General features: G+C 42.3%; 1 protein-coding gene across 6 annotated transcripts in view; it reads left to right on the top strand.

The window, feature by feature from the left end:
* Window positions 1-12,800, top strand: part of LOC139373312 (unconventional myosin-IXb-like) — a 117,895-nt gene that overhangs the window by 32,863 nt on the left and 72,232 nt on the right. For all 6 annotated transcript variants that reach the window (XM_071113821.1, XM_071114083.1, XM_071113734.1 and 3 more), the window contains exon 2: window positions 460-1,366. In XM_071113821.1, the coding sequence (XP_070969922.1) occupies window positions 527-1,366 (840 nt within the window). In that variant the 5' untranslated portion in view covers window positions 460-526. The remainder of the gene's footprint in view (window positions 1-459; window positions 1,367-12,800) is intronic.

Raw genomic sequence — 12,800 nt, 5'->3', positions numbered from 1 at the left:
TATGTGCTGTGATGCGAGTCACATTTCCACTCCTCAGCTGGTTAGTCCAAGACAAACAGCAGTTTGAAGTTCACACACTGTGGTCTGTGAGTCTTTGTTTAAAAACCTACCCATTTGTTAGCATTTTGAAACGCAGGCGTAATGCCGTTGTGGCAAACTGTTTAGACCTTTGCGAGACGGCAATGCCCAAATGGGAAACATCCATTATCTGGAATAGCTGAATGTCTTTCGTTTAGCCTATATGAAACTATTTTCTTAATTGAAGACTTGATCCAATACAGGGTCGTTTGGCACAGGCACTTTTAGTGTGCATGTAGCTAACAGTTAGCATCACAGCTCTTGTTGCTTTTAGTCAGCTCCCTGCAACTAAGCTCTGCTGTGACAACATTCTTTTTTTTCAGCTTTTGAGCTTTAATGTATAACTGTCTCAGAAAACATTTGTTCTCCTTTGATCCCCAGGTGCTGGGTGGTGAGAGAACAGCAGGCAGTGCAGACGGCATGCTTAGGTAACTCCACCTGGCCCAGAATGAGTGTCAAAGATGGTGAATGCGGAGCACCTAGCCAAGATGGACGGGCCTACAACCTGCAGGTCTACCCACGGCTCTCAGCGGACTGCCCATCTTGCTGCACTGTCAAGGTGCCCAAGGAGGCCACAGCCGCCTCCGTCACCCAGGACGCAGCCTTGGCCCTGGGCCTGGACCCCAAGCGGCTCTACGTGCTTGCCGAGGTGAAGGAGTGTGGCGGGGAGGAGTGGGTGCTGGAGTCCTGGGACCTCCCCGTCCAGAGGGTCCTGCTGTGGCCACGGAAGGCCCAGGAGCATCACCTTCAGAGCGAAGGTTTCTACTTCCTCCTCCAGGAGAGGAACCATGACGGCACCATCCACTACGTCCACCTCCCCGCTCTCTGCAAGGAGCAGGAGGCCCAGAAGCTAGCAGCCAGAGGCTTTCTCCCCCCACGCCATGATGACTTTGACGACCTGTGTAACCTTCCGTCACTCAATGAGAGCAGCATCCTGGATAACCTGCGCAACCGCTTCCACAAGAAAAAGATCTACACCTACGCCGGGTCTATCCTTATCGCCATCAACCCCTTCAAGTTCCTATCCATCTACAACCCCAAGTACGTCAAGATGTACGAGAACCACCAGCTGGGGAAACTAGAGCCGCACATCTTTGCCATTGCGGACGTGGCATACTACGCCATGCTAAGAAAGAGGGTAAACCAGTGCATTGTTATCTCTGGGGAGAGCGGCTCGGGGAAGACCCAGAGCACCAACTTCCTCATCCACTGTCTGACGGCCCTCAGCCAGAAGGGCTACGCCAGCGGGGTGGAGAGGACTATTCTAGGGGCTGGGCCTGTGCTGGAGGTAAGGCTATTTGTATTCGTGTGAAATGTTGGGGCTCTTACCTGAGGCTGTGGCAGTCATGAAATGTCAGCTAGTTATTTTCATGCAAAAGACTACCGGTCTCACGGTAATTGACTGTTAATGAACATAAACACGTTTAGCATCTCCAGGCCACCACACATACAAGCCGCTGATGCGTCCCTTTGGAACATCTACATTTAACCTGTCTAGGACTGCTAGCGGAACACCTCGCCAACAGCCAATGAAATTGCAGGGCGCCAAATACAAATCAACAGAAATCTCATAAATCAAATTTCTCAAACATACAAGTATTAGGCAACATTTTAAAGATAAAATTCTTGTTAATCCATCCACAGTGTCTGATTTCAAAAATGCTTTACAGCGAAAGCTCCACAAACGATTGTTAGGTCACCACCAACTCACAGAAAAGCCCAGCCATTTTTCCAGCCAAAGAGAGGAGTCACAAAAAGCACAAATAGAGATAAAATTCATCACTAACCTTTGATGATCTTCATCAGATGACACTCATAGGACTTCATGTTACACAATACATGTATGTTTTGTTCAGTAAAGTTCATATTTATATCCAAAAATCTTATTTTACATTGGCGTGTTATGTTCAGTAGTTCCAAAACATGCAGTGATATTGCAGAGCCACATGAATTCACAGAAATACTCATTATAAATGTTGATCAAAATGTTATGCATGAAATTTTAGATACACTTCTCCTTAATGCAACCGCTGTGTCAGATTTTTTTTTTAACTTACGGAAAAAGCATTATCTGAGAAGGGCGCCCAGAGCACAAACCAGCCAAAAGAAATATCCGCCATATTGCGCAGTCAACATTAGTCATAAATAGCATTATAAATATTAACTTACATTTGATGATCTTCATCAAAATGCACTCCCAGGAATCGCAGTTCCATAATAAATGTTTGTTTTGTTCGATAATGTCCATCATTTATGTCCATTTATGTAAAAATAGCTTCTTTTGTTAGAGCATTTGTTAAACAAATCCAAAAGCGAGTTCAGGTCCAGTCGGACGAAAAGTTCAAAAAGTTATATTACAGGTCGAAGAAATTGTCAAACTAAGTATAGAATCAATCTTCATTAAAACTTCTTGACCATACTTGAGACGCAGACGTCTCAAGTATGCACCTGGAAATGCAAATGCGCTACGCTAAATGCTAAATGTACTCGTTACAACTCAATCTTTGATCAAAATTCACAAGCAGGGTATTGAATTAAAGCTACACTCGTTGTGAACCTAGCCAGCAAGTCAGATTTTTAAAATGCTTTTCGGCGAAAGCATGAGAAGCTATTATCTGATAGCATGCACCCCCCAAAATGCCAGCACGACACGTAAACAACAGATTTTGCGGTAGCCGGCGCTACCCAAAACGCAGAAATAAAATATAAAACATTCATTACCTTTGACGAGCTTCTTTCTTGGCACTCCTATATGCCCCATAAACATCACTATTGGGTCTTTTTTTCGTTTAAATCGGTCCATATATACCCAAAATAGCTTTGTATGGAAGCTGTGTCATTCAGAAAAAAACATCGTTTTTAAACGCTGCGTAATTTTTTTAAATTAAAAAAGTCGACGATAAACTTTCACAAAACACTTCGAAATCCTTTTGTAATCCAACTTTAGGTATTAGTAAACGTTTATAATCTATCAAAATGATTACAGGGCGATGTATTTTCAATAGGTCTTTGCTTGCAAATCAATGGCTGCTAATGTCTTCTTCAACAACATCCGGGTGAAGACTGGGAAAATGGATGCCAGATAGATGGATTTTCCAACAATTAATTCAATTGAAAATGACGACAATGGCGACATCGTGTGGAATTTGTATGAATTGCAGGCAGGTCGATATTAAATTCTGTTCTCTTTTAACAACTCGTGGAAGTGACTTATGGAAATTATTTTTAGCTTTCAGAGAGCAGTTTTTCTTGCGTTTTTCAATGAAACACACGATCTGTTATAGTCACAGCCGTGATTTAACCAGTTTTATAAACTTCAGAGTGTTTTCTATCCACACATACTAATCATATGCATATACTATATTCCTGGCATGAGTAGCAGGACGCTGAAAAGTTGCACGATTTTTAACAGAATGTTCGAAAAAGGAGGGGGTAGAAGTAAGATGTTAAACATTTATGATAAAAATATCCTAATGTTCCAACCAGAGAATTCCATTGTCTGTAGAAAAGGAATGGAACTAGAGATACCTTTCATGTGAAATGCGCATGACTGAGAACGAGGCTGCTGGCAGACCCCTTAGTCAAACAGCTCCCATCCGGCCCCCTTCACAGGAGAAGCCTGAAACAACGTTCTAAATACAGTTGACATCTAGTGGAAACCTTAGGAAGTGCAAAATAACCCATATCCCACTTTGAATTCGATACTCGGGATGAGTTTAAAAACTACAAACCTCAGATTTCCCACTTCCTGTTTGGATTTTTCCTCTGGTTTTTGCCTGCCATATGAGTTCTGTTATACTCACAGATATCATTCAAACAGTTTTAGAAACTTCAGTGGTTTCTATCCAATACTAATAATAATGTGCATATATTAGTATCTGGGACTGAGTAGGAGGCAGTTCACTCTGGGCACGCTATTCATCCAAAAGTGAAAATGCTGCCCTCTATCCCAAAGAAGTTAAGTCCAGTGCCATTATTTTATATGATATGATTTTATAGTAGGAAGAATATACTGTAGGCCTATTTGAACTTAGCTGAATTAAATATAAAGGATATTTTTCCCATTCTACAGCGAGTGCACACATGAAGTGGCTATGTTGAGCATAAAAGTCATCATTTGAATCAGGTCTTTATAGAGTTATTTGGCAAATTTAGTTGTGAATGATACAAACCTTAGGTTGTTTTGGAAATCAAAACATACAGTATATGGGCTCCATGGTGCGACTACAGGCTATTGATGATTTGAGAAAGTCGCAAAAAAAAAGAAGCTTGTGCTGTTTCTTGACTCAGGCTGAACATGCTGTTTTCTCATCAAGTGATCGTATTTCCACCCATCAGACTATTCTCAATTTAATCTCGTCTTCACTAATATGTAAAATTAGTTTTGATTTAGAATTGCCCATCAAATGGACAGGGGCAGGTGGAAAAAGACATTGTCTGTATGCGCTTGAATAGCGAATGGAGGCCACTTTCCTGCTGGTTTGTTTTTCTGTCATGCGTGGTAGGCCACTCTGGTTATTTCACTCCACGCATCAACCACTATTTAAGGAGCATGCAGCCTCACGCTGCTTGACAGGTGATATTGCGCCATAGGCTCTCTAACCCTGTTCCTGCAGGTACAAAGTCCTTAATTTGAGAAACAAAGTGAAATCTGTTTGTGGACATGTTAACATGTTATCACAAAGAAAAATATTTAATAAAACTGTTGACAGGCCCTCAATCTCATTGCTCGATAAAGAATGAAGGCGAGAGAGGAGATGGAAATGCACGATGGTGAGATATTCTGTAGCTAAAGGTAATGTCAGCCTATTTGTTATGAAAATATAAAAAATGCCCTGTTAATAGGAATAGCCTAGTGGTTAGAGCGTTGGACTAGTAACCGGAAGGTTGCAAGTTCAAACCCCCGAGCTGACAAGGTACAAATCTGTCGTTCTGCCCCTGAACAGGCAGTTAACCCACTGTTCCTAGGCCGTCATTGAAAATAAGAATTTGTTCTTAACTGACTTGCCTAGTTAAATAAAGGTAAAATAAAAATTTAAAAATTTAAAAGAATATTCCAAATCAAATTCACTATAATTGTAGGCTGACTTTGTAAGCCTCCCTGCACAACCAACAGCATTGGCTAGGCCTATAGGTTCTCTCCCAGACTCGTGGATGGAAAGTTTGGAAAGTTTGGAGGGTATAACAAGGTAACCAGTCCGTCCAGTATGCATAATACTTGTACAGTCCAAAGTAGGGGTCGACCGATTTAATTAGGGCCGATTTTCAAGTTTTCATAACAATCGGAAATCTGTATTTTTTAAAAATTGAAATACCTTTTATTTAGCTAGGCAAGTCAGTTAAGAACACATTCTTATTTTCAATTAATGCCTAGGAACTGTGGGTTAACTGCCTTGTTCAGGGGCAGAAAGACAGATTTTCACCTTGTCAGCTCAGGGGATCCAATCTTGCAACTGCACAGTTAACTAGTCCAACGCTCTAACCATTGCACTCCACAAGTAGCCTGCCTGTTACACAAATGCAGTAGAAGTTAAATTGCTAGCTAGCATTAAACTTATCTTATAAAAAACAAGCAATCATAATCACTAGTTTTAACTACTGATCCAGTTTAGCAGGAAATATTAACCAGGTGAAATTTTCATTTCTCTTGCGTTCATTGCACGCAAAGTCAAGGTATATGCAACAGTTTGGGCTGCCTGGCTCATTGCGAACTAATTTGCCAGAATTTTACGTAATTATGACATACATTGAAGGTTGTGCAATGTAACAAGAATATTTATTACTTAGGGATGCCACCCGTTAGATAAAATACAGAACAGTTCCGTATTTCACTGAAATAATAAACGTTTTGTTTTCGAAATGATAGTTTCCGGATTCGATCATATTAATGACCAAAGGCTCGTATTTCTGTGTGTTATTATGTTATAATTAAGTCTGATAAAGTCAGCTATACTGTTACACTGTCAATACTATACTGCCTATAAGAACATCCAATAGTCAAAGGTATATGAAATACAAATGGTATAGAGAGAAATAGTCCTATAATTCCTATAATAACTACAACCTAAAACCTCTTACCTTGGAATATTGAAGTCTCATGTTAAAAGGAACCACCAACTTTCATACGTTCTCATGTTCTGAGCACGGAACTTAAACGTTAGCTTTTTTACATGGCACATATTTTGCATGGCACACATTTAAAAAAATAAAAATAAAAACGTTTTAAACCTTTATTTAACTAGGCAAGTCAGTTAAGAACAAATTCTTATTTTCAATGACGGCCTAGGAACAGTAGGTTATCAAATCAAATCAAATCAAATTGTATTTGTCACATACACATGGTTAGCAGATGTTAGTGCGAGTGTAGCGAAATGCTTGTGCTTCTAGTTCCGACAATGCAGTAATAACCAACAAGTAATCTAGCTAACAATTCCAAAACTACTACCTTATAGACACAAGTGTAAGGGGATAAAGAATATGTACATAAAGATATATGAATGAGTGATGGTACAGAGCGGCATAGGCAAGATACAGTAGATGGTATTGAGTGCAGTATATACATATGAGATGAGTATGTAAACAAAGTGGCATAGTTAAAGTGACTAGTGATACATGTATTACATAAGGATGCAGTAGATGATATAGAGTACAGTATATACATATACATATGAGATGAGTAATGTAGGGAACATTATATTAGGTAGCATTGTTTAAAGTGGCTAGTGATATATTTTACATCATTTCCCATCAATTCCCATTATTAAAGTGGCTGGAGTTGAGTCAGTGTGTTGGCAGCAGCCACTCAATGTTAGTGGTGGCTGTTTAACAGTCTGATGGCCTTGAGATAGAAGCTGTTTTTCAGTCTCTCGGTCCCAGCTTTGATGCACCTGTACTGACCTCGCCTTCTGGGTGATAGCGGGGTGAACAGGCAGTGGCTCGGGTGGTTGCTGTCCTTGATGATCTTTATGGCCTTCCTGTGACATCGGGTGGTGTAGGTGTCCTGGAGGGCAGGTAGTTTGCCCCCGGTGATGCGTTGTGCAGACCTCACTACCCTCTGGAGAGCCTTACGGTTGTGGGCGGAGCAGTTGCCGTACCAGGCGGTGATACAGCCCGACAGGATGCTCTCGATTGTACATCTGTAGAAGTTTGTGAGTGCTTTTGGTGATAAGCCGAATTTCTTCAGCCTCCTGAGGTTGAAGAGGCGCTGCTGCGCCTTCTTCACGATGCTGTCTGTGTGGGTGGACCAATTCAGTTTGTCTGTGATGTGTACGCCGAGGAACTTAAAACTTACTACCCTCTCCACTACTGTTCCATCGATGTGGATAGGGGGGTGTTCCCTCTGCTGTTTCCTGAAGTCCACAATCATCTTTTTAGTTTTGTTGACGTTGAGTGTGAGGTTATTTTCCTGACACCACACTCCGAGGGCCCTCACCTCCTCCCTGTAGGCCGTCTCGTCGTTGTTGGTAATCAAGCCTACCACTGTTGTGTCGTCCGCAAACTTGATGATTGAGTTGGAGGCGTGCGTGGCCACGCAGTCGTGGGTGAACAGGGAGTACAGGAGAGGGCTCAGAACGCACCCTTGTGGGGCCCCAGTGTTGAGGATCAGCGGGGTGGAGATGTTGTTGCCTACCCTCACCACCTGGGAGCGGCCCGTCAGGAAGTCCAGTACCCAGTTGCACAGGGCGGGGTCGAGACCCAGGGTCTCGAGCTTGATGACGAGTTTGGAGAGTACTATGGTGTTAAATGCTGAGCTGTAGTCGATGAACAGCATTCTCACATAGGTATTCCTCTTGTCCAGATGGGTTAGGGCAGTGTGCAGTGTGGTTGAGATTGCATCGTCTGTGGACCTATTTGGGCGGTAAGCAAATTGGAGTGGGTCTAGGGTGTCAGGTAGGGTGGAGGTGATATGGTCCTTGACTAGTCTCTCAAAGCACTTCATGATGACGGAAGTGAGTGCTACGGGGCGGTAGTCGTTTAGCTCAGTTACTTTCGCTTTCTTGGGAACAGGAACAATGGTGGCCCTCTTGAAGCATGTGGGAACAACAGACTTGGATAGGGATTGATTGAATATGTCCGTAAACACACCAGCCAGCTGGTCTGCGCATGCTCTGAGGGCGCGGCTGGGGATGCCGTCTGGGCCTGCAGCCTTGCGAGGGTTAACACGTTTAAATGTTTTCCTCACGTCCCCACGTTGGCTGCAGTGAAGGAGAGTCCGCATGAAGGAGAGTCCGCATGTTTTAGTTGCGGGCAGTGTCAATGGCACTGTATTGTCCTCAAAGCGGGCAAAAAAGTTATTTAGTCTGCCTGGGAGGGGGCAGAACGACAGATTTGTACCTTGTCAGCTTCCGGTTACTAGTCCAATGCTCTAACCACTAGGCTACCCTGCTGCCCCACTTTCTTCTCCAACACTTTGTTTTTGAACCAAATTGAACTTGTTTCATTATTTATTTGAGGCTAAATTTATTTTATTGATGTTTTATATTAAGTTAAAATAAGTTCAGTATTGTTCTAATTGTCATTATTACAAATAAAAATAAATAACAAATTGGCTGATTAATCGGTATCGTTTTTTTTTTGGTCCTCCAATAGTCTGTATCGGCGTTGAAAAATCATAATTGGTCGACCTCTAGTCCAGAGTATATGCTAGACCAATTATATACCAATGTTTATTTAATGTGTACATGTAGACTATGTATAACCGCACAATCATCTTAATTCACATTTTTTTCAGGCTTATGCTCATATATAGGCCTATGCATAAGCTCTAATATGTGTATGGGTGTTTTTTAATGAATAAACACCTTAAAAGCGCTGTTCATTTTCGTTGTCAGGCTTTGAAACAACATCCGCAACGACCATGTTTTCCACTCAGTTTCAACCTGTAATTGAACTCCTTTCTTCAAATTGATCAATCCCACTGAGGTGAGTTTTAAAAGCACGATACTGTTTTGATGGGTTTGATGTGATTTTTCCATTGCATTTGCATTGATGTCAGAGTGGTTAGAGGGACAATAGAGCCCTGAGAACCAGGCCATTAGAACCTGATGGAGGGACAATAGAGCCCTGAGAACCAGGCCATTAGGACCTGATGGAGGGACAATAGAGCCATGAGAACCAGGCCATTAGGACCTGATGGATGTACAATAGAGCCCTGAGCACCAGGTCATCAGTGACCTGATGGTCGTTAGCAAGTTGGGTACTACCAACGCATGTCTGGAGTGCATAAGAGGATATTATCGTGACTCAACGGTCACATGGAATTTTACTGCAATCTCCACAACAGCCCTGCTCCTACCTCATATGAAACCTTGCCTAGCAGGGTTAGGGTTTAATATTTTCCTGGTATTTTACAAACGTTCCATCCCTAGAATAAATCACTTATTTCCCACCAAAACTGGAAGTGTCATTCAAAAGCATGATAAAGTGCATAAATATGTCTGGATTTGATTAGAGCTTGGGTCAGCACGAAAATTCAAACCTCATGCTATCTGAGCCTGATGTATATAATAACCATAATTTGCAAATAAATCCTTGAATAATATAGGACTAGAATTAGATTATCTGTTTTGGATGAGTTGGAGAGAGAAAGACTGCGAGAGAGTGCTCATGCATGCACTGATTTTAAAGCAAGTATTTTCAAGAGATAATCAAGTATTTTAAAACTCTGCAGCTGCAATTATCAAAAACAAGGTGGCCCCGAAAGCCGAATGGAGATGGGTAAATTAGACGCACATTCAGTCTTTATATTACTGTAGCATGGGCTGAGCTGCAGCAAATGTAGGCCTACCTGTCACAAGAAAAAAAGTTACCTTCATGCTTTGTGAATTGCGCTCCATACTGAGTTTGGCTGTCTGTCCCTTCCCTGAGCGTTGATTTATCATGCATAGGCCGTAGAGAAGCCAGATTTGGACATCTCATATAATTTAACAGTTTCATTTCACACCATGCCGTTCATACTAATACTCTATTATTTACTGGTTTATCAGTTATTTATCCGTGGAAAATTGAGTGGTTTTGGGCAGTAAATCCCGGTAACTCTCGGTAACTTGGATAAGGATGTGTTTGTGTGTCACCTTATGCCTGTCATGGGTGTCTGTAAACACTCATTCCATTCCCCGCGATTAGTACCACATTCTCACACAGTCGAGGTTGACATAGAAGCAGGGATTTAAACTGGATGTAAAATGTGTTTTTTGCTGATGGCTCATTCCCAAGGGAGATAATTCCTCTACATAGGTGACTAATGTTGTCATGACAAACAAGAAACATGAGTCTGCACTCTGTCCACATGAATACTATTGAAGAAGTTCAGGAAGCATGAAGAGATTGTCAAACCTAGTTCTTCCAGAGAAGAGGAATGGAAGTCACTTCTGTCTTTTGAGATGTGCCCCTAGTCAAATGTATGTTTAACTTGAACCAGGAGTTGGAGATCTCAGTTATAGTCATCAGGCATGTGACCGGAGGGGGTGAAAGATGATCTCCAAGCATGTAGAGACATTTGTAAAAGCTGTTTTCCCCAAAAAGAAGAAATGAAAGAGAAGATGTGGAAGTATTAGCCAAGGCCTCAGTTTAACCCTTTACAAAGCTCCTTCTGAAACAACTCCAAATTTACTAGATCCTGAACAAAGGTTGGCTTAAATGATATGGTGTTGATGCAAATCACACTTTGAGCTCAATATCAAATTAAACTTTTGGCTTTCTGGAAGATAAACAGTTATCTGAATTTTTTTACAGACAGTGATCCTGCTTTGTGATATACCCCCTTTGTTCTATATCAGTGTCTCATGAGTAATGTCATGTGAGAATAGAGTGAAAATCAGGCCCTTGACCAGGAGTCAGTGTCTTATCTTGAACAGTTGTGCAAACGGAAGGAAACCTCATGGAAATACTTTCTAGACACCAGCTTTTGAATAACTCTGAAAAGCTCTAGAGCTCCCATGTGGCTCAATATAATGTTCTGTATTCTATTTGTGGTCTGGAGCTAAACCTAACTGTCAATTTGAAATGGATCATACACATTGTTGCAATATATTATATGTTGAACAATTGCTACCATTCATAACCCTTAATCGGAAAAACTCAAGTTCTAGGAACGAGCCAGCCATGGTAGTGAGAATCAATCAACACGTTTAGGCCTAGTACGATACGAGTTACAACAAGGGGGTAACAATCAGCATACAGCAAAACTGTGTGAATCATTGGTGTTTTGGGTCAGGTGAGTTGCACTTCCACCCTTTGTGAGTAGATGAGGCTATATGCCCCTGGCGCCTGTCAGCTTCTGACTGATGACAGCCTGACTGATTCCCAGGCTTGTGCTGAACCACAGCTGTCTTTTGTTTGGACTTGACGTTAGAGGAACAAACACACCTATCTGTGGGCTTTCTCTCCCACGTTTTGAAAGCTCAAGGTTGTTTCATACACATAGTGGTCTTTTCCATGGGATAGTAATGGGATAGTACAATAATTGTGATACACTCCACAGTGATGAGGCTATTTGAGCTACTTTCTGAGTCCTGGTTGGCTCTCAGACTCGTATGTTGTCAGTGACCTCTGGGCCCATGGTCATGTGACATTATGAAGTGCTTCCTGTTGGAGATGGTTGAGTCAGTCACTGAAGGACGAAAGGCCTGCTCTGGGCCCCAGGCACCACGCCGCCTCTTGAGTCAGCCTGGTAATTCCAACAGAAATCTGCACAGGACACACACACCAGCAAGCAGAATTCCCAGCCCTGCAAAGAACACATGCATTCTCTCACCAGTAACACACTTATTCTCACCCCCCCCCCCCCCCCCACTCCCCCAAACACAGAATGCATAAAACTTACCTCAGCAGATTTGCCAAATTTGTAACACAGATATCACAAGCGCACACACACACACACACACGAGCACTATAAATCGACACTTGCCATTGGTTGTTAATTTGTGTGTGGAGCTGGCTGCTTTAATTGGTGTTTGGAACTAATGAACCCCAGCTCAAATCCCTCTTACATTCTTAATTTATTTCCTCAGTAATTTGGCAAAAAAAATTGGATAATAAACTAGAAAAGGCCTCGAGGAATGCAGTTTATTGGAAGTAAATGCAGCATTGTAACTTGCCTGTATGCATTTCTCAGATCTCCTTGGATTCGAACGCAAAGTGTTCAATCTGGTTATTCACACTTGAATGACAGCATTTACCCCTAAATTTCAACTGGTCTGGTCCATTTCCTGAACGGCAGAATAGAAGAGAATACCGTAGCTGACATGCTATCCGTCAAAATGAGTCTCAAAATCCATGGCCCTTTTACAAGAGAGACTAGTCGTTGTGCAGCGTTCAAAGGCAGCAGAAGGATTAATAGATGGTCCCTTGATGCATGTCTGTCTCAGGTCTTTGGTTGGAGAACTGAAAAGTGATTTTCCCCTCAGTCAGCAGAGTCTGTGTCCCCTTGGCAGGCTGGTTGAGGTGGATTCTCCCTCCAGACTGCTCTGCTGCTTCCTCAGGCCTGTTGTCTGATGGGCAGACTTAGAGACTGGCCCGTGAAACAACTGAGACCCAGCCAGGACCAGAGGCTCCATCCTGACTCCCCTGTAACAGCCTTACCAACCCCTACGCACCACACACACACACACACACACACACACAGCCTCTTCTCGATCTTCTGCAACAACCCCACAAGATGGCTGACATGAAATGGCATTTTACAGAAGAAGCTACAGAGGAAGCAATATCTCCTTAGAAGT

Source organism: Oncorhynchus clarkii, chromosome 1 (genome assembly GCF_045791955.1).
Source record: "Oncorhynchus clarkii lewisi isolate Uvic-CL-2024 chromosome 1, UVic_Ocla_1.0, whole genome shotgun sequence".
NCBI lineage: Eukaryota > Metazoa > Chordata > Actinopteri > Salmoniformes > Salmonidae > Oncorhynchus > Oncorhynchus clarkii.
The sequence above is the reverse complement of the archived record's forward strand: the minus strand, read 5'-3'. Positions and strand labels throughout refer to the sequence as shown.